The 25257-nt window shown below is 51.4% G+C and overlaps 2 protein-coding genes across 3 annotated transcripts in view; one reads left to right on the forward strand and one right to left on the reverse strand.

Moving 5' to 3' along the window:
• The window catches only part of MAN1B1 (mannosidase alpha class 1B member 1), a 32512-nt gene extending 29063 nt beyond the window's left edge, over positions 1–3449 (forward strand). For both annotated transcript variants that reach the window (XM_038767991.1, XM_038767992.1), the window contains exon 13: positions 1–3449. In XM_038767991.1, coding sequence (XP_038623919.1) covers positions 1–204 — 204 coding nt within the window. In that variant the 3' untranslated portion in view covers positions 205–3449.
• The window catches only part of DPP7 (dipeptidyl peptidase 7), a 25815-nt gene continuing 3964 nt past the window's right edge, over positions 3407–25257 (reverse strand). The window contains exons 3-13 of the mRNA XM_038767993.1: positions 23695–23834; positions 22442–22605; positions 21465–21600; positions 18198–18279; positions 17375–17541; positions 12991–13051; positions 10302–10420; positions 7941–8097; positions 6627–6691; positions 4415–4485; positions 3407–4095 (exon numbers count right to left, since the gene is read on the reverse strand). Coding sequence (XP_038623921.1) covers positions 4002–4095; positions 4415–4485; positions 6627–6691; positions 7941–8097; positions 10302–10420; positions 12991–13051; positions 17375–17541; positions 18198–18279; positions 21465–21600; positions 22442–22605; positions 23695–23834 — 1256 coding nt within the window. The 3' untranslated portion in view covers positions 3407–4001. The remainder of the gene's footprint in view (positions 4096–4414; positions 4486–6626; positions 6692–7940; positions 8098–10301; positions 10421–12990; positions 13052–17374; positions 17542–18197; positions 18280–21464; positions 21601–22441; positions 22606–23694; positions 23835–25257) is intronic.

A 25257-nucleotide genomic window follows, 5' to 3' on the forward strand; every position in this document is an offset into this window, starting at 1 on the left:
GTGTCGTCGGGCGGATTCTCGTCCATCAACAACGTCCAGAATCCCAAGAGCCCCGAGCCCCGGGACAAGATGGAGAGCTTCTTCCTGGGAGAAACCCTGAAGTACATGTTCCTGCTCTTCTCCGACGACACGGACGTGCTCGACCTGGACCGGTTCGTGTTCAACACCGAAGCTCACCCCCTTCCCATCTGGACCCCCGCCTAGGACGAGGCCCGGGCGGAGGGGAGACGCGCCGGCTCCTTGTTCCCTTTTTTCTTTCCGGGCGGGACGGGGGGGGCCGAGTCGGAAGGAAGCCCCTCCGCCTCGGAGAAGGCGGCGTGAGGGGGGACCCCACCGGCTCGGGCCCCGCCGTTTCGGGTTTTACTTCTCTGTGACGGAAAAGGCGGCGGTGTTTGTTTGTGGATGGGGGGCCCGGGGATCCCGGCCTCTCGCCGCTTGTGAAGAGCCCCGTGGGCAACCTCGAAAGGAGCGGGGCCCCGGCGGGTCACGGGGGAAGCCCGGGGGGCGGGAAGAGGGCACCTTTTCTCTCCGCAGGACTCAGGGTGAAAGCCCGCTGAAAAAGCCGCGTTTACACGTCGGCTAGACTCAGGTACGCCCACCGAAAGCCGCCGGGTGGGGTTGAGGGGGCGAGACCCGGCCCCCTCCCGTCCATCCCGGCTTTTCCGTAGACCACCCCGCCCCCAGCGAAGCAGGAGATGCTTCCGACCTCCAATGTCTTACAGATGCGTTTTTGAAGTCTTAACAACCCGCGTTATTTTGGGGGGCTGCTCCCCCCTTGGGTTGCCACTTTTAGAGTTGTGTGAAACGGGCCGGGCCTCCCTGGGAAGTATCCAGGGGGTGAAACGTTGCTAACAGATGCACCTTAGGACTTGGAGTCTGAGAACCCTAGACGTGGAAAGGAGGTGCGACTCTGATGATCCGACCCTCTCGTATCCCAGATTGTTTAGGGGAGGGAGCGCTTCTTGGGGTCCCTCCTGAGCCCTGGAACAAGCGCCCTCCCACTCCAAGTCCCGCCCAGTACTTCCAGTGGGAGGCAGGGAGAAGCTGATGTTTTGGGCTCCCGGGGGCCGAATCTGATGCCCAAATTCGGGATCCGTGCAAAATGACGCTGGCGACCGCTTCCCGGTGCCAGTTTCTATCTGGTCCGGGAACAAGGCCGAGGAGCCGGCGGCGGCCGGAAGAGTTCTCCGGGGACAGCGTGGGCCTCGGGCCAAACGTCTCCGGAATCGCCGGATTTGGGCAGGCCAGAGTTAACGCCCAGACCGACACAGGATGGTCCCATTTCGGTTTCTCCTTCAGGCACGCGTAGCGTCGGGGGGAACCGTGCGGCCGCTATGTGGGCGAAAATGGTTTAAGTAAAAGTTTCTAAAGAGAAACACCCGCCAAAATCCCATCCTCCCATCCCGCCACACACCCAAGAGCCACCTTAGCCTAGAAGGAGAGCAGCACAGGAGCACTTTCCCATCTTTCCAAAGTGTTTTAATCACCTTAGGTCGGTAGCAGAGTTCACCCCACCCCCCCACCCCGCAAACACCCACCCCGGTTTTCCTTTTAGCTTTCCTTCGGAAAGGGAGAATTCGGTCTCCCGGGACCGTCAGAGCGCGTGCAGGGAGCAAAACCTGTAGAAAATGCAAAACGCCGCTCAAAGCGCGCACTCGTCTTAAGAGCCGTCCACGGTATTCATCAAGCGGGGTCGGGTCCGTCACGGTGTTAATTGCGTTGTCCGGAGAGTCGCTTGGGAACGGGAGCCCCCGACCCCCCAGAGTTGGGATACCGGGGCTCCCAATCAGGCGAGAGGCGGGACCTCAGCGGTCTCGAGGGAAAGTCGGGATGCGATACCTCGGTTTGGGCCTCTGGACTCACACGCACGCTTGAGAGTGGGCGTTGAGAATGTTTACCTCTTTCATTTGCTTTCTCTCCTTTTTGATTCATTTAATCGGTTTAGATTCGTGACTCAGCTCGGGGGAGATAAGTGAAAGCGAATGAATTGATTTTTTTGTTCCTTTTCCATTTCCCACCCCCGCTTCCCCCAGAAGGTGGGCGACGACCAGACCAAATTCTGAGATCTTTCCGTGGTATTTATCGAGCGCTTTCTGCGTGCCGAGCACTGTACTAAGCTCTCGGAAGGACAATGACTAGTTGACATTGTCCTTTCCTGGGTGAACAGAAGCTCCTCTTCGGGGCCAAAGTGAAGCACGGAGTGTTTATAGGACCCAAAATTGCTTCTCTTCACTAAATTGGGGGGTGACGATGGAGAAGTCCAAAGGGAGGCCACAGAAACGATCTTGGCGTAAAAGTTGAAGCGGGAGGGGTCCGGACCGAGCCCACCCCAGCCACCCCCGAGCACAAGCCTTCGCCCCCCGAGACGGTCCTCGTCGCTGAGGACTTTAAACGCCTCTGGGCCGTCACGGTCCCCCCGAGGACCCCTCCCCGGAGAATGTGAATTTCGGGCCGCCCGCAGCTCGGCAAAAGGTCTTTCCTCCGGATCTGAGCGGCTGGTCGGGGCTCCCGCTCCCTCCACCCCTTCAACGGCACACGGCAACTTTCCAGGCCTCCCCCGGTGCTCTTTCTCGCCTTCGATTTTTACAACGGAAAGGGCCGACATTCCTCTTCGTTCTTTCCGGTTGGATTATTGTGGCTGCTATCCTGAGTGTTTCGGTCTCTTAATTAAAGCCACCCTTTACCGCTGCCCTCTTTCCTCCCAGCTCCCGGGAAAGCCAGTAGCCTGGTGGGCTGGGAAAGGACCACTTCTGCCTCCGGAATCCGTAGGCGGCCCTTGATTCTTCTTGGTGTCTTTTCCTTCTGTTTATGATCCTACCTCTGAACCACCGGCTCTTTCATTCCCAAAGCGGGGAGAGCGGCGTAGCCAGCCCCGGAAAGGGTCACCCTTTGAGCTGGTGACCAGGCTGAGGAGAGGAGGAACCCTGCAAATCAATCCCCGCGGTGTTCATCGACTGCTTTGTGGGTGCGGAACGCTTAGGAGAGCACAATTCAACGGGGGCGGTTAGACTGGAGCTTACAGTCTAGAAGACGTAAGGGGAACTCCAGCGGGCAGCCTTGGCACGGACCCGGGGGCATGGGCAAGCCAAGACCGTAAGCTCCTTTTGGGCGGGGGACGCGTCTCATTGTGCCGTCCCCTCCAAACCGCTCAGTACAGTGCTCCGCACACAGTAAAGCACTCTAATAGATACCGCTGGTTGAGGGGCTGGGCACCATCGTGGACGGGCACGGCTCTGTCAGGGGCATCCGGTCGTAATTGGAAAAACTAAACGGCGCACGGGGCCAAATCTCGACTGAGATGTAATATTTTGGCAGCCGACGGGCATTTGCGGATAGAGAGAGGATACAGCCGCCTATGCCCCCCACCCCCTTCCCCGGTGGTTCGGAAACACCAAACAATGGCATCCTTCGTTACACATTTTATTAAACGTATAACTTATTTTAAGAAGTTGCGTGAAGCGTGTTTTCACTGGGCCGCCGATTCTGGCAACCGCTTTTAGGAGGAGTAAGGCTGGACGGAAGGTTCCAGAACCCGTGTCCGTGGGGGTTTTATTCCCGAAATCGTTCCCTTTCCCACACGGCTCGGCCTCTAGCGCTTCGATTCCCTTCCCGGGAAGAAGAAAGAGCAGCAGGCCGGAGGGCTGACTCAAGTTGCCGGCCTTGGAAAAGTAAATTTTGGAGTAGGCCCAAGGCCGGACCTGTTGGATGTTTGTTTTTCCAAGACCCGTTTCAGAACCGGTTCCTCCTAAGGGGTGCGTCTTTGAGGAGGGGCAGAGAGCCGGAGTGCCTGGAGAAAGGTGACCCCCTAAGCCCGTAAAGGGATGATGTTGGAGCCTCCGTGAGTGAAGAGGAGAACGAGAAGAGACGGAATAAGGATAACGGGAGCCAATTTGCCGCAGGAGCCGGGCGATTTCTGGAAAGCCTGCGTCCGCCGCCTCCTCTGGGGTCGCCTCGGGGACGCTTCCCCGTCATCCTGAGTCACCACGGGGACACGGCGCCTGTTACTTTCTTCGGGCTTCCACCCACCGGTGGATCAACGACGCCTCCAGTTTCCGCGCATCTCTGACGGACGGCGGGTCGGCCGGGTTGGAGCCCCTGCGGGAGGAGTCGGGGGGCGGGAGGGGCCCCCCAAACGCGGGCATGCAGTCATCCCGCGTGCCCGGCCACGCCAACGGGAAGCTCGGGGGGGCAGGGAAGCGGCATCCGGATACCCTACAGAGACGCTGCCCTCCACGGCCCCACGGGGCCAGACGAGCGTCTGAAACTACTCCAACCCTGGCTTCTGGGTCCTAGACGCTATCTTGGTCCCACTCCAGGATTTGCGGGAATACCCGTTACCGTGGGCAACCAGGAGCATCTCTGGCTCCGGCCGAAACAGCGGCTGGGACCCCAGGACCCCAGGCCGGGGACCTACCGGAGGTCCAGGTGATGGGCTCCTCCCTTGATGGTGATGGCCACGATGGAAGCGCTCAGGTTAGTCTGGATCTGTTTGGGCAGAAAAATGGCCCCCAACCCCAAATCCACGTCAGAGGGGAGCAGTGGGGCTGGAGCTAGGAGAAGGGAGACCCGATCCGCTGCTCTTTCCATGACATTTAAGCGCTTACTCCCTGTCCCACACTGTGCTGAGCGCCGAGGTAGATGCAAGTTAATAGTTCGGACACGGTCCTCATCCCCCGGGGAGCTCCCGGGAGGAGGGAGTAGAACTGAATCCCCATTTTGCCGCTGGGGAAACTGAGGCCCAGGGAAGTGAAGTGACCGGCCCCAGGTGGGGATTAGAATCTGGGTCTTCTGGCGCCCAGGCTTAAGCCAAGCCGCTTACCGGTTGGATCGCACGTGTCTAAGGGGGTTGAGGGAGATGGGAAAACTTGGAACCCCATCCCGAGCCGATCTTCCCTGCGGGATCTATTCCCAGATTCCCGTTCCGTGTCGGAGCGGCGGGGAAGCCAGGGCTAATTCGGGTCTCTCCAGGCTTTTACAAAATTGTGTGTTGTGGTTTTTCCGGTGCTACTTGCTAAGCATTCCCTAAGTGCCGGGCACCAGGTTAGACACAAGCTGAGCAGGTTGGACGCAGTCCAAGCCCGACACGGGGCTCACAGTCTTAATCCCTGAGGCACAGAGATGTCCAGTGACTTGCTCAAGGTCACACAGCAGACAAGTGGCGGAGCCAGGACTAGAACCCGGGTCCTCTTAACTCCCAGGCCTGAGCTCTATTCACTAGGCCACGCTGTCAATGAGAAACTGACCAAAAAAATCTCATCTCCAGGAAGCTTTCCCTGGCTAATCTCATAATAATAATGGCATTTATTAAGCGCTTACTATGTGCAAGGCACTGTTCTAAGCGCCGGGGAGGTTACACAGTGATCAGGTTGTCCCACGGGGGGCTCACAGTCTTCATCCCCATTTTACAGATGAGGTAGCTGAGGCACGGAGAAGTGAAGTGACTTGCCCAGAGTCACACAGCTGATAAGTGGTGGAGCCGGGATTTGAACCCGTGACCTCTGACTCCAAAGCCCGGGCTCTTTCCACTGAGCCTTGGAGTCAGAGGGTCACTATAAAGTTATAGGTTAAGGTTAAAGCTTAAGTTATAGGTTAACCTCTAGAAGGTTATAGCAACATTCATTCATTCAATCATATTTATTGAATGAATTTATTCATTTAATTATTTATTTATTCATTTACTTATTCATTAATACGTTTTGTTTTGTTGTCTGTACCCCCCTTCTAGACTGTGAGCCCACTGTTGGGTAGGGACCGTCTCTATATGTGGCCAACTTGTACTTCCCAAGCGCTTAGTACAGTGCTCTGCACACAGTAAGTGCTCAATAAATACGATTGAATGAATGAATGGGTTCTAATCCCTGCTCCGCCACTCTGCTGGGCGGCCTTGGGCAAGTCACTTTTCTTCTCTGTGCCTCAGTTACCGCCTCCGTAAAATGGGGATCGAGACTGGCAGCCCCCCGTGGGACAGGGACTGTGTCCAACCCCATTTGCTTGGATCCGCCTCAGCGCTTAGAACAGTGCCTGGCACATAGTAAGCGCTTAATACCACGATTATTATTACTACTGTTCAATTCGTTCAGTCGGATTTATGGAGCGCTTACTGGTTTTTGGGTTCTTTTTTAGCATTTATTAAGCACTTACTATCATCATCGTCATCATCAATTGTATTTATTGAGTGCTTACTATGTGCAGAGCACTAAGCGCTTGGGAAGTACAAATTGGCAACATATACAGTCCCTACCCAACAGTGGGCTCACAGTCTAAAAGGGGGAGACAGAGAACAAACCAAACATACTAACAAAATAAAATAAATAGAATAGATATGTACAAATATGTACAAATAAAATAAATAAATAAATGTGCAAAGCACTGTTCTAAGCGCTGGGGAGATTACAAGGTGATGAGGTTGTCCCACGGGGGGCTCACAGTCCTCATCCCCATTTTCCAGATGAGGTCACTGAGGCCCAGAGAAGTGAAGTGACTTGCCCAAAGTCACCCAGCTGACAATTGATGGAGCTAGGATTCGAACCCATGACCTCTGACTCCAAAGCCCGGGCTCTTTCCACTGAGCCACGCTGCTTCTCATACTGCGTGTAGACGGGGCCGTGCGTCCCCTCAGGACTCACCCCGCCGCCGGCCCAGGGGTCCAGGTCGCCGTTGGAGAAAATGATGTTGCTGGAAGCTTGGAGACCTGAAAAGAGACAATCAATCAATCAATCATTTATTGAGCGCTTACTGTGTGCAGAGCACTGTACTAAGCGCTTAGTACAGGCAAGTGGGGACGGCAGAAGGCACCGATGGACTTCCTGCGGGTGGAAGACCCGTCTGACCTCCCTGTCCGGGGCACGGGGGGGAAGACGGAGTGATCGGGTGCCTTGGTGGACTGTAAGCCCACTGGTGGGTAGGGACCGTCTCTAGATGTTGCCAACCTGTACTTCCCAAGTGCTTAGTACAGTGCTCCGCACACAGTAAGCGCTCAGTAAATACGATTGAATGAATGAAGGAATGAAAGGGGAATTAAGTTGTGTGTGTCTTCACTGTATATCTCCTGGAGCCAGTGCAAAGCACTGTTCTAAGCGCTGGGGAGGTTACAAGGTGATCAGGTTGTCCCACGGCGGGGGGCTCACAGTCTTCTGGAAAATCCTGGAAATTATACTACTGGAGGGGCTAGGAACGCACCCCCCAATCCCTCACCCCGCTCCCAACTCTCCCGGAGGATTTCCCGTTCAAATCCCGGCTCCGCCACTTGTCAGCTGGGTGACTTTGGGCGAGTCACTTCACTTCTCTGAAGTGTAGGCGTAAGCGCTTAGTAAGAGTAAGAGTGAGTAAGCGCTTAGTACAGTGCTCTGCACACAGTAAGCGCTCAATAAATACGATTGATTCTCTGGGCCTCAGTTCCCTCATCTGGAAAATGGGGGTGAAGGCTGGGAGCGCCCCGTGGGCCAACCTGATCACCTTGTAACCTCCCCAGCGCTTAGAGCAGTGCTTGGCACATAGTAAGCGCCCCCTCTCCATCCCCCCCATCTTACCTCCTTCCCTTCCCCACAGCACCTGTATATATGTATATATGTTGGTACATATTTTTTACTCTATTTATTTATTTTATTTGTACATATCTATTCTATTGATTTTATTTTGTTAGTATGTTTGGTTTTGTTCTCCGTCTCCCCCTTTTAGACTGTGAGCCCACTGCTGGGTAGGGACTGTCTCTAGATGTTGCCAATTTGGACTTCCCAAGCGCTTAGTACAGTGCTCTGCACATAGTAAGCGCTCAATAAATACGATTGATGATGATGATTTGGGGTTCCCCCCAGGGTGGGAGCCAGAAGCAACCCAGGTGTCCTGTCCCGATACGTGCGTTGAACCCTCGGCTCTCTGAGTCCGGGGCATCTCTCGAACCCAAGACCTGGGCCCCAGCCCCGTCCCCAACCCGGCCTTACCGCTCCCCCCGAAGTGCGTGAGCAGCCAGCTCTTCCGCGGCCGGACGCCCCACTTTTCCAGGCAGTACTGCTCCCGGAGCGCGTCCGTGAACGGGATGGCCGGGAACATGTCCGTCACGTTGGTGCTCTCGAAGGTCAGGTTGATCTCCGTGCAGGCCTAAGGACAGTCAATCAATCAATCAATCAATCAATCAATCGTATTTATTGAGCGCTTGTCCCCACCGGTTGGCCTGGGCCTCCATCTGGCCCCTTCGCATCCGCCGGACGATCGCTGTCCCCACCCTCTCAACCTTATTAAAAACCCACCTCCCCCTGGAATAATAATAATAATAATAATAATAATGTTGGTATTTGTTAAGCGCTTACTATGTGCAAAGCACTGTTCTAAGCGCTGGGGGCAACACAAGGAGATGAGGTTGTCCCATGTGGGGCTCACAGTCTTAATCCCCATTTTACAGATGAGGGAACTGAGGCCCAGAGAAGTGAAGTGACTTGCCCTCCCTGATCTTCCCAAGCGCTTAGTACAGTGCCCTGCACACAGTAAGTGCTCAATAAATACGATTGATTGATTGATCAAGTCCTCTTTTCTTTTCCGATCTCTTCTGTGTTGCAGAAACACTTGGATAGTAATCATTCATTCATTCAATCGTATTTATGGAGCGCTTACTGTGTGCAGAGTACTGCTGCTAAGCAGCGTGGCTCAGTGGAAAGAGCCCGGGCTTTGGTGTCAGAGGTCATGGGTTCAAGTCCCGGCTCTGCCAGTTGTCAGCTGTGTGACTTTGGGCAAGTCACTTCACTTCTCTGGGCCTCAGTTACCTCATCTGTAAAATGGGGATTATGATTGTGAGCCCCACGTGGGACAACCTGATCACCTTGTTCCTCCCCAGCGCTTAGAACAGTGCTCTGCACATAGTAAGCCCTTAATAAATGCCATTATTATTATTATTATTATTATTATTATTATTACTACAGCTGCTGCTATATTAGTAATAATGGCATTTATTAAGCACTTACCAGGTGCAAAGCACTGTTCTAAGCGCTGGGGATCAGGTTGTCCCACAGGGGGCTCACAGTCCTCATCCCCATTTTACAGATGAGGTCACTGAGTGAAGTGACTTGCCCAAAGTCACACAGCTGACAATTGGCAGAGCCTGGATTTGAACCCATGACCTCTGATTCCAAAGCCCGGGCTCTTTCCACTGTGCCACGCTGCTTCCACACTGTAGTAGTATTACTACTAGTACTACAACAACTACACAACTACCTCTACAACTACTACTACAACTATAACTACGTTTATATACGTATATATGTTTGTACGGATTTATTACTGTATTTATTAATTTTACTTGTACATATTTATTCTGTCTATTTTATTCTGTTAATATGTTTGGTTTTGTTGTCTGTCTCCCCCTTCTAGACTGTGAGCCCACTGTTGGGTAGGGACCGTCTCTAGATGTTGCCAACTTGGACTTCCCAAGCGCTTAGTACAGTGCTCTGCACACAGTGTGCACTCAATAAATATGATTGAATGAATGAATGTGCCAGGCACTGTACTAAGCTATGTTCCCAAGCTTCATAGTCCAGCGCTCTGCACACAGTAAGCGCTCAATAAATACAATTGAATGAATGAATGAATGCTTCTCTTGGATAATAATGATGGTATTTGTTAAGCGCTCACTATGTGCCAAGCACTGTTCTAAGCTCTGGGATCGATACAAGGTGATCAGGTTGTCCCACGTGGGGCTCCCAGACTTCACCCCCATTTTCCAGATGAGGGAACCGAGGCCCAGAGAAGTTGCGACTTGCCCCCAGTCACACGGCAGACAAGTGGCGGGGCCGGGATTTGAACCCGTGACCTCCGACTCCCAAGCCCGGGCTCTTTCCACTATGCCACGCTGCGTCTCTTGGATAATAATGACGGTGTTCGTTAAGCGCTTATTACGTGCCGAGCACCGTTCCAAGCACTGGCGATCAGGTCGTCCCACGTGGGGCTCCCAGCCTTCACCCCCATTTTCCAGATGAGGGAACCGAGGCCCGGAGCAGTTGCGACTTGCCCCCAGTCACCCGGCGGACGAGCGGCGGGGCCGGGATTCGAACCCGTGACCCCCGACTCCCAAGCCCGGGCTCTTCCCGCTGGAGCGAGCCGGGCGATAGAGCCCGCTCCGTTGGCGCCTCTCAATCAATTTATTGAGCGCTTACTGTGTGCAGAGGACTGTACTAAGCGCTTGGGAAGTCCAAGTTGGCAACGCGCGGCGGGCCACTCGGTTCCGGGGTTGGGATTTGACCCGCCGGCGTCGCTTGGTGAGGGAGGACTGGGGGAGGAAGCCACTTGGCTACCAAGTAGCCCCCCCGGCCAACCTGGTAGTCCCAGGCCTCCGCGTCCGGGCCGACGCCGCAGCCGGTGGGATCGGAGCACTTTCGGTAGAGCCGGTAGATGTCGAAGCACGGCGCCGACTCCGACGCGTTGTACAGCAGGCCTGCCGGGAGAAAGGCCGGCACGCGGTCGGGCCATCCCGACGACGGGCATCCCGCCTCCCGGCCCTCCACGTCCCCCGCCTCACCCTCTACTGAAGATGGCATTTGTTAAGCACTTACTATAATAATAATAATAATAATGGCATTTATTAAGCGCTTACTACGTGCAAAGCGCTGTTCTAAGCGCTGGGGCGGTTACAAGGTGATCAGGTTGTCCCACGGGGGGCTCACAGTCTTCATCCCCATTTTACAGATGAGGCAACTGAGGCCCAGAGAAGTGAAGTGACTTGCCCAAGGTCACACAGCAGACACGTGGCGGAGTCGGGATTCGAACCCCTGACCTCTGACTCCAGAGCCCAGGCTCTTTCCACCGAGCCACGCTGCTTCACTAATAATAATCTAATCATTCATTCATTCAGTCGTATTTATTGAGTGCTTACTGTGTGCAGAGCACTGTACTAAGCACTTGGGAAGTACAAGCTGGCAACATATAGAGACGGTCCCTACCCAACAGTGGGCTCTCAGTCTAGAAGGGGGTGACAGACAACAAAACAAAACATATTCTTCATCCCCATTTTACAGATAATAATAATAAAATAATCTAATAATAATAATCACATCATAACAACCTATGTTGCCAACTTGGACTTCCCAACCGCTTAGTACAGTGCTCTGCACACAGTAAGCGCTCAATACATACCATTGAATCAATGAATAATAATTCATCCGGTTGGGTTGGATGCCACTGAGGCCCATCTACTTGTTTTGTCGGCCATCTCCCCCTTCTTGGTGTCTATCCTTAGTGTCTTTGTTTTATTACTCTATTTATTTATTTATTTATTACTCTATTTATTTGTTACTCTATTTATTATTACTCTATTTTCTTGTACATATCTATTCTACTTATTTTATTTTGTTAGTATGTTTGGTTTTGTTCTCTATCTCCCCCTTTTAGACTGTGAGCCCACTGTTGGGTAGGGACCGTCTCTCTATGTTGCCAATTTGTACTTCCCAAGCGCTTAGTACAGTGCTCTGCATACAGTAAGTGCTCAATAAATACGATTGATTGATTGATTGATTGATTATCTGTCGCTGAATTGTACTTTCCAAGCGCTTAGTACAGTGCTCCACACCCAGTAAGGGCTCGATCAGTACGACTGACTGAATTTACTGAGCGTTTACCGTGTGCGGAGCACTGTAGTAGACACTCGGGAGAGTCCGATCTGCGCACGGTAAGGCTCGATAAATTTGACTGAATGAATGGATGAATTTACTGAGCGCTTACCGCATGCGGAGCACTGTAGTAGATGCTCGGGAGAGTACAAAATAGCCATTCTGCCCACGGTAAGCGCTCGGTAAATACGACTGACTGAATGAATTTACTGAGCGCCTACCGCGTGCGGAGCACTGTAGTAGACGCTCGGGAGAGTCCAAAATAACCATTCTGCACACAGTAAGCGCTCGATAAATACGACTGAATGAATGAATTTACTGAGCGCTTACTGCATGCAGAGCACTGTAATAGACACTCGGGAGAGTCCAAAATAACAATTCTGCACGTGGTAAGCGCTCGATAAATACGACAATGAATGAATGAATTTACTGAGCGCTTACCGCGTGTGGAGCACTGTAGTAGACGCTCGGGAGAGTCCAAAATACCCATTCTGATACTTGTTAAGTGCTTGCTGTGGGCTAAGCACTGGGGTAGATCCAATTTAATCAGGTTGGACACAGTCCCTGTCCCACACGGGGCTCAAACGCTCATCCCCCTTTTCCAGCTAATAAAAATAATAATAATGATGGTATTTGTTAAGCGCTTACTATGTGCAAAGCACTGTTCTAAGTGCCGGGGGGGGGATACAAGGTGATCAGGTTGTCCCACGTGGGGCTCACGGTCTTAATCCCCATTTTCCAGATGAGGGAACTGAGGCCCAGAGAAGTGAAGTGACTTGCCCAAAGTCCCCCAGCTACGGGGCGGAGCTGGGATTCGAACCCACGACCTCCGACTCCCAAGCCCGGGCTCTTTCCACTGGGCCACGCTGCCCAGAGAGGTGAAATGACCCACCCAAGGGCACACAGCGGGCAGGCGGCGGGGCCGGAAATAGGGCCCGGGCCACCTCCCTCAATCAATCAATCGTATTTATTGAGCGCTTACTGTGTGCAGAGCACTGTACTAAGCGCTTGGGAAGTACAAATTGGCAACATATAGAGACAGTCCCTACCCAACAGCGGGCTTACAGTCTAGAAGGGGGAGGCAGAGAACAAAACCAAACATACTAACAAAATAAAATAAATAGAATAGATATGTACAAGTAAAATAAATCAATAAATAGAGTAATAAATATGGACAAACATATATACAGGTGCTGTGGGGAAGAGGAGGAGGTAAGATGAGGGGGATGAGGGGGAGAGGAAGGAAGGGGCTCAGTCTGGGAAGGCCTCCTGGAGGCCTTCGTGGTGGGCAGGGGACGTGTCTGCTTATTGTCGTATTGTTCTTTCACAAACGCTCAGTACAGAGCTCCACACACAATAAGCGTCCAATAAATGCGGCCGAACGAACGGAAGAACTCACCGACCAGCGCCCTGAGTCCCTGGAGCCGGTCACCGCTCGCGAGGAGCCGCTCGCATCCGACCTAGACGGAGACGTGACTCAGTTTCTCCCTCAATAAAACCCAGGAGTAGTCCAGCACATAGGAAGCGCTCAATAAGTACGACTGAATGAATGAAGAGAGGCTTGGGACAAACTGGGTGGAAAAGAACTAACAGTAATAATAATAATAGACTGTGAGCCCGTTGTTGGGTAGGGACCGTCTCTATATGTTGCCAATTTGTACTTCCCAAGCGCTTAGTACAGTGCTCTGCACATAGTAAGCGCTCAATAAATATGATTGATGATGATGATGATGATGACCGTCTCTATATGTTGCTAACTTGTACTTCCCAAGCGTTTAGTACAGTGCTCTGCGCACAGTAAGCCCTCAATAAATACGATTGAATGAATGAATGATACTTGTCAAGCACTTACTATGTGCTAAGCACTGTACTGAGCACTTCTAGATGAGGTAAGTGTGGTGGGGACCCCCACCCCCACAACGAGCTGCCCTACTTGTGTGACGGTTGGTGATCTTTGCAGAGAAGCAGCGTGGCCCAATGGAAAGAGCCCGGGCTTGGGAACCAGAGGTCGTGGGTTCTAATCCTGGTGCCGCCACTCATCAGCTGGGTAACCCTGGGCAAGTCGCTTCACTTCTCTGGGCCTCAGTGGCCTCATATGGAAAATGGGGATTGAGCCCCACGGGGGATAACCTGATTACCTTTGTATCTACCCAGTGCTTAGAACAGTGCTTGGCACATAGTAAGTGCTTAACAAATACAGTAATTATTATTATTATTATTATTATTATTATTATTATTAAAGAAGAAGCCCTCAAAAGCAGCATGTGGGACAACCTAATTACTTTGTATCTACCCAGCACTTACAACAGTGCTTGGAACAGAGTAAGTGCTTAACAAATACCATAATTATTATTATTATTATTATTATTTAAAAAGCACTCGAAAGCAGCATGTGGGACAACCTAATTACTTTGTATCTACCCAGCACTTAGAACAGTGCTTGGAACAGAGTAAGTGCTTAACAAATACCATAATTATTATTATTATTATTATTATTTAAAAAGCACTCGAAAGCAGCATGTGGGACAACCTAATTACCTTGTATCTACCCAGTGCTTAGAACAGTGCCTGGCACAGGGTAAGTGTTTAACAAATATTATTATTATTATTATTATTATTATTAAAGAAGAAGCACTCGAAAGCGGCATGTGGGACAACCTTATTACCTTGTATCCACCCAGTGCTTAGAACAGTGCTTGGCACATAGTAAGTACTTAACAAATACTGTAATTATAATTATAATTATTATTATTATTATTATTATTAAAGAAGAAGCACTCAAAAGCAGCATGTGGGACAACCTGATTACCTTGTATCTACCCAGCGCTTAGAACAGTGCTTGGAACAGAGTAAGTGCTTAACAAATACCATAATAATAATAATGGTATTATTATTATTATTATTATTATTATTATTATTATTTAAAAAGCACTCGAAAGCAGCATGTGGGACAACCTAATTACCTTGTATCTACCCAGTGCTTAGAACAGTGCTTGGCACAGGGTAAGTGTTTAACAAATACCATTATTATTATTATTATTAAAGAAGAAGCACTCGAAAGCAGCATGTGGAACAACCTTATTACCTTGTATCCACCCCGTGCTTAGAACAGTGCTTGGCACATAGTAAGTGCTTAACAAATACTGTAATTATTATTATTATTATTATTATTAAAGAAGAAGCACTCAAAAGCAACATGTGGGACAACCTAATTACCTTGTATCTACCCAGCGCTTAGAACAGTGCTTGGCACCTAGTAAGTGCTTAACAAATACTGTAATTATTATTATTATTATTAAAGAAGCACTCGAAAGCAGCATGTGAGACAACCTAATTACCTTTTATCTAACCAGCACTTAGAACAGTGCTTGGCACAGAGTAAGTGCTTAACAAACACCGTAATTATTATTATTATTATTAAAGAAGAAGTACTCTAAAGAAGCACATGGGACAACCTCATTACTTTGTATCTACCCAGTGCTTAGAACAGTGCTTGGCACCTAGTAAGCGCTTAACAAATACCATTATTATTATAAATATTATTATTATTAAAGAAGCACTCGAAAGCAGCATGTGGGACAACCTTATTACCTTGTATCTACCCAGTGCTTAGAACAGTGCTTGGCACATAGTAAGTGCTTAACAAATACCGTAATTATTATTAAAGAAGAAGCACTCAAAAGCAGCATGTGGGACATCCTAATTACCTTGTACCTACCCAGTGCTTAGAACAGTGCTTGGCACCTAGTAAGTGCTTAACAAATACCATAATAATAATTATTATTATTATTGTTAAAGAAGAAGCACTCGAAAGCAGCTCATGGGACAACCTGATTACCTTGTATCTACCCAGTGCTTAGAACAGTGCTTGGCACCTAGTAAGTGCTTAACAAATACCAGAATAATAATTATTATTATTATTAAAGAAGAAGTACTCGAAAGCAACTCATGGGACAACCTGATTACCTTGTATCTACCCAGCGCTTAGAACAATGCTTGGCACTTAGTAAGTGCTTAACAAAAACCATAATTATTATTATTATTATTATTAAAGAAGAAGCACTCGAAAGCAGCATGTGGGACAATGTGATTATCTTGTATCTACCCAGTGCTTAGAACAGTGCTTGGAACAGAGTAAGTGCTTAATAAATACCGTAATTATTATTAAAGAAGAAGCACTCAAAAGCAGCATGTGGGACATCCTAATTACCTTGTACCTACCCAGTGCTTAGAACAGTGCTTGGCACCTAGTAAGTGCTTAACAAATACCATAATAATAATTATTATTATTATTAAAGAAGAAGTACTCGAAAGCAGCTCATGGGATTACTTTGTATCTACCCAGCGCTTAGAACAATGCTTGGCACTTAGTAAGTGCTTAACAAAAACCGTAATTATTATTATTATTATTATTATTATTATTAAAGAAGCACTCGAAAGCAGCACGTGGGACAACCTGATTATCTTGTATCTACCCCAGTGCTTAGAACAGTTCTTGGCACATAGTAAGCGCTTAACAAATACCACTATTATTATTACTGTTAGAGAAGCAGAGAGGGAAGCAGCGTTTGGAGGAAGCGGCGCACGGAGGAGGAAGCTCGTCTCCCAACCTTCCGTGTCGGGATGGGCAGGACGGGATCTTTTGGCCGGCAGGCTGGTACTGGACTGTTGGGAGAGCGGAGTGAGTGAGAGTGGGAATGTGTCACTCCCTTGCACGTTGGAAAAACTCACTCAAAAACTTTCCCCAGTAACCTTGGTGGTTGGCGATGCGGTTTGCGGATCACTACGGGTCCCCGGGACTGGGAAAATCCTGGTTGATACAGTCACTGAGGCACAGACTACAAGCTCCTCCTTTAGAGCGTAAGCTCGTCGTGGGCAGGGAATGTGTCTGTTTAATACTGTAATAATAATAACGATTATTGCACTGTTCTAAACGCTGGGGTAGATACAAGGTGATCAGGTTGTCCCCCGTGGGGCTCCTGGTCTTCATCCCCATTTTCCAGATGAGGGAACTGAGGCCCAGAGCAGTGAAGTGACTTGCCCAAAGTCACACAGCTGATAGTGAAGCAGCGTGGCTCAGTGGAAAGAGCGCGGGCTTGGGAGTCAGAGGTCATGGGTTCAAATCATCATCATCATCATCAATCGTATTTATTGAGTGCTTACTAAGTGCAGAGCACTGTACTAAGCGCTTGGGAAGTACAGTAAGCACTTGGGAAGTACAAATCCCGGCTCGGCCACTTAGATGGGTGCCCTTGGGCAAGCCACTTAACTTCCCTGGGCCTCAGTTCCCTCATCCGTCAAATGGGGATGAAGACTGGGAGCCCCAAGTGGGACAACCTGATCACCTTGTATCCCCCCCCAGCGCTTAGAAAAGTGCTTTGCACAGTGTAAGCGTTTAACAAATACCATCCAAAAAAAAAAAGTGGCAGAGCCGGGATTAGAACCCATGACCCCCGACGGACTCCCAAGCCCGGGCTCTTGTCCCTAAGCCACCCTGCTTCTCAACGCTCTAAAAATACGACCGGAGGAAGAGGAGCGACTCGCCGAAGGCGACACAGCAGACAGTTGGCGAAGGTGGGATTAGAACCCAGGTCCTCTCTACGCCATGAAGGTAGGCCTGGTTTCGGGGGGCGAATATTTGCCACCCCGCAAGACTCCCAGGTTTGAGGAGGCAGTTCGGGGCCCTGGGCGACGTCGTTTCAGAGCGGGAGAGGATGGACGGGCCTTTGTGGGATCGGGGCCGTGTCCCGGCCAGGAGCGTCCGGCCCCCGAAGCCCCCGTACCGCAACGGGATGAGCCGGGAAGTGGCCCATGAAGTCGGTGGGATAGGGGTAATCCATCATGGCGATCATGGCGAAGGCGTTGCGGGAAAACTCCAGCAGCTGATGGACGTCGGCCCCGTCGGAGATGCGGTCGCAGGTGGCCATGCCTCGGCTGATGACGTCGTACGCTGCGGGCGGGAAATGGCGGGGAGAGGACGGAGAGGGGGATCACCTTGTAACCTCCCCAGTGCTTAGAACAGTGCTTTGCACATAGTAAGCGCTTAATAAATGCTATTATTATGATGATGATGATGATGATGATGATGAGGGAAGGGGCCTCCTCACCTCAGCAGCGCGGGCTCGACTAGGCCCAGGCGCGACGCGTGGCGCGCCACCAGCTCGCCCTCCATGCCCCCCTTCTTACCTCCTTCCCTTCCCCACAGCACCTGTATATATGGGTATATGTTTGTACATATTTATCACTCTATTTTACTTGTACATAGCTATTCTATTTATTTTATTTTGTGAGTATGTTTGGTTTTGTTCTCTGTCTCCCCCTTTTAGACTGTGAGCCCACTGCTGGGTAGGGACCGTCTCTAGATGTTGCCAATTTGTACTTCCCAAGCGCTTAGTACGGTGCTCTGCACATAGTAAGTGCTCGATAAATACGATTGATGATGATGATGATGATGAAGAGGAGGGAGAGTCCCGGCTTGGGGGCCCGCGGTCGCTCGGTGTCTCCATCCGAGGGGCGATTCTTGGTGGGGGGGTCTGTTGAGGCGCCCCTGCCCCCGAGGGTTGTTGAGGATTTGGGGGGGGTCCCAGGGCAGGACGGGGTGTCTACCTTGCTCCCGAGCCAGGTCGCTGATCAGCCGGAAGGCCTCCCGCACCGCTCCGGAACACTTGGGGCTGAAATTCTCAAAATCCTGCATAATAATTGTGGTTTCTGTTAGTACAGAGCGCTTAGTCCAGTGCTCTGCACACAGTAAGTGCTCAATAAATACGATTGATCATCATCATCAATCATCAATCGTATTTATTGAGCGCTTACTATGTGCAGAGCACTGGACTAAGCGCTTGGGAAGTACAAATTGGCAACATATAGAGACAGTCCCTACCCAACAGTGGGCTCACAGTCTAAAAGGGGGAGACAGAGAACAAAACCAAACATACTAACAAAATAAAATAAATAGAATAGATAGGTACAAGTAAAATAAATAAATAAATAAATAGAGTAAAAAAAATATGTACAAACATATATCGATCGGTTGATCGATCTGTTAAGTGCTTACTGCGTGCCAGGCACTGTACTGAGCGCTGTGGGGGGGGGATACGAGCAAATGGAGTTAGGCACAGTCCCTGCTCCGCGTGGGGCTCACGGTCTCAATCCCCATTTGACGGGATTGAGCTTAGTACTAAGCGCTTAGTCCAGTGCTCTGCACACAGTAAGCGCTCAGTTGAATGAACGATTGAACGAAAGGGGAGGTGACTGAGGCCCAGAGAATCAATCAGTCAATCAATCAATCGTATTTATTGAGCGCTTACTGTGTGCAGAGCACTGGACTAAGTGCTTGGGAAGTACAAGTTGGCAACATATAGCGTGGCTCAGTGGAAAGAGCCCGGGCTTTGGAGTCAGAGATCATGGGTTCAAATCCCGGCTCTGCCAACTGTCAGCTGTGTGACTTTGGGCAAGTCACTTCACTTCTCTGTGCCTCAGTTACCTCATCTGTGAAATGGGGATTAAAACTGTAAGCCCCCCGTGGGACAACTCGATCACCTTGTAACCTCCCCCAGCGCTTAGAACAGTGCTTTGCACATAGTAAGCGCTTAACAAATGCCATCATCATCATATAGAGACGGTCCACAGTCCAGAGAAGTGACTTGCCCAAGGTCACCCAGCGGAAAAGTGGCAGAGAGGTAGTCCCTCAGTCCCTCCCTCCCAACCTGTGGGGTTCTGGGAGGGGGTCGGGGGCATGGACAGGCCGGCGGATTGTGGGGGCCACTTTTCTGCTGGGCGACCTTGGGTAAGTCACTTCACTTCTCTGGGCCTCACTTACCTCATCTGCAAAACGGGGATTGAGACGGCGCGCCTCACGTGGGACGGCAACCCGATTGGCTTGCATCCCCCCGCCCGGCGCTTAGCACACTGCCTGGCACGTAGTAAGGGCTTAACGAATACTATGATTATTAGAAAAGTGGCGGAGCCGGGACTAGAATCATTAAGCGCTTACTCTGGGCCAGGCACTGCACATTTATTATTATCAGGTGGGCAAGGGCGATGGGCCGGAGGGAGTCAGAACCTGTTTATTCGCGCGGTCGTATTTATAGAGCGCTCATCGCGGTCAGGGCCCCGTACTAAGCGCCTGGGAGAGCACACTATAACAGACACATTCCCTGCCCGCAACGAGCTTACCATCTAGAGGGGAAGACCGACATTAATATGAATAAATCTCCATCCCCCCCATCTTACCTCCTTCCCTTCCCCACAGCACCTGTATGTATGTATATATGTTTGTACATATTTATTACTCTATTTATTTTATTTGTACATATCTATTCTATTTATTTTATTTTGTTAGTATGTTTGGTTTTGTTCTCCGTCTCCCCCCTTTAGACCGTGAGCCCACTGTTGGGTAGGGACTGTCTCTATATGTTGCCAATTTGTACTTCCCAAGCGCTTAGTACAGTGCTCTGCACATAGTAAGCGCTCAGTAAATACGATTGATGATGATCATGATCAAGTGCCCTCGAGGCGTTTCTGATTCATAGCGACTCCATGGATATATTTTCTGCAGAAAGTCCTGGCCTCTGCCATCATCCTTCTAGACTGTAAGCCCGCTGTTGGGTAGGGACCATCTCTATATGTTGCCGACCTGTACTTCCCAAGCGCTTAGTACAGTGCTCTGCACACAGTAAGCGCTCAATAAATACGATTGAATGAGTGAATGAATGAATCTAGCTTTACTTCTCTTTATTCTGATGACACCTGTCCCCATGTTTTGTTTTGTTGTCTGTCTCCCCCTTCTAGACCGTGAGCCCGCTGTTGGGTAGGGACTGGCTCTATATGTTGCCGACTTGCACTTCCCAAACGCTTAGTACAGTGCTCTGCACACGGTAAGCGCTCAATAAATACGATTGAATGAATGAATCTAGCTTTACTTCTCTTTATTCTGATGACTTGACACCTGTCCCCATGTTTTGTTTTGTTGTCTGTCTCCCCCTTCTAGACCGGGAGCCCGCTGTCGGGTAGGGACCGGCTCTATATGTTGCCGACTTGTACTTCCCAAGCGCTTAGTACAGTGCTATGCACACAGTAAGCGCTCAATAAATATGACTGAATGAATGAATGAATGACTAGAACCCAGATCCTTCTGACGCTAGGCCGTGCTGCTTCTCCACTCCGCCGCGAGGTGGGCCGGGGGGCCGGACCGCCACCTCCCTGGGGTTGGGTCAATCAATCAATCAATCAATCGTATTTATTGAGCGCTTACTGTGTGCAGAGCACTGTACTAAGCGCTTGGGAAGTCCAAGGTGGCAACATATAGAGACGGTCCCTACCCAACAGTGGGCTCACAGTCTAGAAGGGGGAGACAGAGAACAAAACCAAACATACTAACAAAATAAAATAAATAGAATAGATAGGTACAAGTAAAATAAATAAATATGTACAAACATCTATACATATATACAGGTGCTGTGGGGAAGGGAAGGAGGTAAGATGGGGGGATGGAGAGGAAGGAAGGGGCTCAGTCTGGGAAGGCCTCCTGGAGGATCCAACTCTTTGAAGTTTCTCGTGTCTTCTGTAATTTATTTTCAGAACATAATTCTATTTATAAATGAAAATCCTGTTAATTTAAACTGGGTTGAAGGATGACAGAGTTTAGTCAGACTGACAGGAAGTACCGAAGGAATGACAGTTGGGCCCGGAGTGGTCATAAAGCTCCTGCAGCTTGAACATTTGTCTGTGATCTCCCTCGAAAACGTTTCCCTAAAGCCAAACTGTATGATTTTGCTCTTAGTGGTTCTCAGACAAAAAGTTACAAGACTTCCATCCTTTAGTCGGGTCCCCCCCCAGTGACCGGCGGGGCCCTCGGCCCGGGGGTCTACTCACCGCCGTGACGTCGCGGAAGAACTGCCTCGGGTCGCCCAGTCCAGCCACGGAGAGGACGGGGGCACTGGCGGCCAGGGCGCCCGTCACCAGGTGGGGGTACTTCAGTCTCATGTAGGCGCTCAGCATCCCCCCGTAACTAGGGGAGAGAAAGGAGGAACCCCCCGCTGTCTGACGGACCCATCTATCGGTCCCAAATACCAGTATTATTATTATTATTATCATTATTATTATTAGGATTTTGAGAATCAACCCCCCGAGACATCTCTCTCTGCGAGGATGGAAGGCCGGGCCTGGGATTCGGGAGGCCTCGGTCCTCATCCCATCCCTGCCCGCTCGTCCTCCGTGTGACCCCGCGCCCCGCGGCGCTTCCGTTCGATCCTATCTACTGAGCGCTTACGGCGCGGAGAACTCTGCTGGGCACCTGGGGGAGTCCAATACATCAATAAACAGATACACTTAGAGAACACTTAGAGAAGCAGCGTGGCTCAGTGGAAAGAGCCCGGGCTTTGGAGTCAGAGGTCACGAGTTCAAACCCCGGCTCCGCCAATTGTCAGCTGGGTGACTTTGGGCCAGTCACTTCACTTCTCTGGGCCTCAGTGACCTCATCTGGAAAATGGGGATGAAGACTGTGAGCCCCCAGTGGGACAACCCAATCACCTTGTAACCTCCCAAGCGTTTAGAACAGTGCTTGGCACAGAGTAAGCGCTTAATAAATGTCATCATTAAATTAACCCAGGTCATCATCATCATCATCATCAATCGTATTTATTGAGCGCTTACTGTGTGCAGGGCACTGTACTAAGCGCTTGGGAAGTACAAATTGGCAACATATAGAGACAGTCCCTACCCAACAGTGGGCTCACAGTCCTTCTGACGACTTCCGGGCCCGGGTTCAAGGGCAACCTACTGGTTCTCCCTCCCCGGGGACGAGGGCGGGTGTGGTTTGCGGGGTCCCCCCGGCCCACCGGGCAACTCACCTCCCACCGAACGTGATGAGCGGAAGGCCCGTGGCCCCGAGCTGCCGTTGCAGGGCGTCGATGAGGACGGCGAAGTCGGCCAGGGCCTGCTCCACGGTGAGCAGCCCCGTGTTCCCCCTCCGGACGGACCCCGGCCCCAGCGGCAGGGACTTGCCGTAGTACCTCTGGAGCGGGACGGGAGGTGACCCCCGATGCTGACCGACGCCTCGGCCAAGAAGGGACCCCGGGGTGCGGGGGGGGAGCGGGGCGGGCCCTGTGGGTGGGCCCCAAGAGGAGACCAGGGCGGGCACCATGGGGAGACCGGGATGGGCGGTGGGGGAACAGAGGTGGACACCGTGGGGAGACCAGGATGGGCACCATGGGGGGAGCAAGGTGGGCAACGTTGGACCGGGGTGGGCACCATGGGGACACTGGGATGGGCACTGTCAGGGGAGCAAGGCAGGCAGCATGGGGGGACTGGGGTGGGCACCGTGGGGGAACAGGGGTGAGCACCGTGGGGAGACCAGGATGGTCACCGTGGGGGGAGCAAGGCGGGCAATGTAGGACCGGGGTGGGCACCATGGGGACACTGGTATGGGCACCGTGGGGAGACCCAGGTGGGCACTGTCGGGGGAGCAAGGCAGGCACCATGGGGGGACTGGGGCAGGCACTGTGGGGAGACCAGGGTGGGCACTGTGGGGGAATGGGGGTGAGCACCGTGGGGAGACCAGGATGGGCACCGTGGGGGGAGCAAGGTGGGCAACGTAGGACCAGAGTGGGCACCATGGGGACACTGGGATGGGCACCGTGGGGAGACCCAGGTGGGCACTGTCAGGGGAGCAAGGCAGGCACCATGGGGGGACTGGAGCAGGCACTGTGGGGAGACCAGGGTGGGCACCGTGGGGGAACAGGGGTGGGCACCATGGGGAGAGCAATGTGGGCAATGTGGGACCGGGGCGGGCACCGTGGGGAGACTGGGATGGGCACCATAGGAGAAGCAAGGCAGGCACCATGGGGGGACTGGGGTGGGCACCGTGGGGAGACCAGGATGGGCACCATGGGGAGACAAGGATGGGCACCATGGGGAGACAAGGATGGCCACTGTGGGGGGACAAGAGTGGGCATATGGGGTGACCAGGGCAGGCAGTCTGCAGGGAGCAGGGTGGACACTATGGGGGGACTGCGGTGGGCACTTTGGGGGAACAAGGGTGGGCATCATGAGGGGGGCAGGGCGGGCACCGTGGCCGCACAGGGCGGGGGGCTCCCGGACTCACGTGCTCCGCAAAGATAACCAAGGCCGACTCCACGGCCGCCAGCTCCAGGATGAAATCCGAGTTCTTCGCGAAGGTCCAGATGTCGCCTTCGTTCCCCGTGTAAAAGAACAGCGGCCCCGACCCCTTCTGCCAGAACTTCTCTGCGGGAGGAGGCAGAACAATCATGATGAGGATGACATTTGCTAAGCGCCAAGCACCGTACTAAGCGCCGGAGTGGTTACAAGGTAAGCAGGTTGTCCCCCGTGGGGCTCACGGTCTTCATCCCCATTTTCCAGAAGAGGGAACTGAGGCCTAGCGAAGCGACTGGCCCAAGGCCGCGCAACAGACGGGCGGCGGAGTCAGGATTAGAACCCATGACCTCTGACTCCCAAGCCAGTGCTCTCGCCGTGCTGTTTCTCAGTCAGGCATCCTCAATCCCCACCCCCCGAGCGGTGGGAGTGGGGGGCTCACTATGCGCCAAGCACTGTGCTGAGCAACGGGGTCCCTACAGAGATCATCAGGCGAGTCAGAGACCGGGTCCCACGTGGGGCTGCTTCATTAATCAGTCAATCAATCGTATTTATTGAGCGCTTACTGTGTGCAGAGCACTGTACTAAGCGCTCGGGAAGTCCAAGTTGGCAACATCTAGAGACGGTCCCTACCCAACAGCGGGCTCACAATCTAGAAGGGGGAGACAGACAACAAAACCAAACATATTAACAAAATAAAATAAATAGAATAGATATGTACAAGTAAAATAGAGTAATAACTAATTACTAATTAGTATTACTATTAGTAATTACTAATTTCTAATAACTAATTCATTGGATCGTATTTATTGAGCACTTAATAGGCGTACAAAGCGCCGGAGTGGTTACAAGGTAAGCGGGTTGTCCCCCGTGGGGCTCACGGTCTTCATCCCCATTTTCCAGAAGAGGGAACTGAGGCCTGGAGAAGCGACTGGCCCAAGGTTGCTCAACAGACGGGTGGCGGAGTCGGGATTAGAACCCATGACCTCTGACTCCCAAGCCAGTGCTCTCACCGTGCTGTTTCTCAGTCAGGCACCCTCAATCCCCACCCCCCGAGCGGTGGGAGTGGGGGGCTCACTATGCGCCAAGCACTGTGCTGAGCAACAGGGTCCATACAGAGATCATCAGGCGAGTCAGAGACCGGGTCCCACGTGGGGCTGCTTCATTAATCAGTCAATCAATCCTATTTATTGAGCGCTTACTGTGTGCAGAGCACTGTACTAAGCGCTCGGGAAGTCCAAGTTGGCAACATCTAGAGACGGTCCCTACCCAACAGCGGGCTCACAGTCTAGAAGGGGGAAAATCAGAAGTCAGTCCTTCTGACTCCAAGGCTGCTAGTCTAATAATAGTAATAATTGTGGTAATAGTTGGGATCATAAATACAATTGATTGATTGATTGATTGATTGAATAAAAGGTTTAATTGCAGGAGGCCTCTTGGAAGAAATGTTGGGTAGGGACCGTCTCTATCTGTTGCCAGATCGTAATAATAATAATAATAATGATGATCAATCAATCCATCGTATTTATTGAGCGCTTACTGTGTGCAGAGCACT

Source organism: Tachyglossus aculeatus, chromosome 27 (assembly GCF_015852505.1).
Source record: "Tachyglossus aculeatus isolate mTacAcu1 chromosome 27, mTacAcu1.pri, whole genome shotgun sequence".
Taxonomy (NCBI): Eukaryota; Metazoa; Chordata; class Mammalia; order Monotremata; family Tachyglossidae; genus Tachyglossus; species Tachyglossus aculeatus.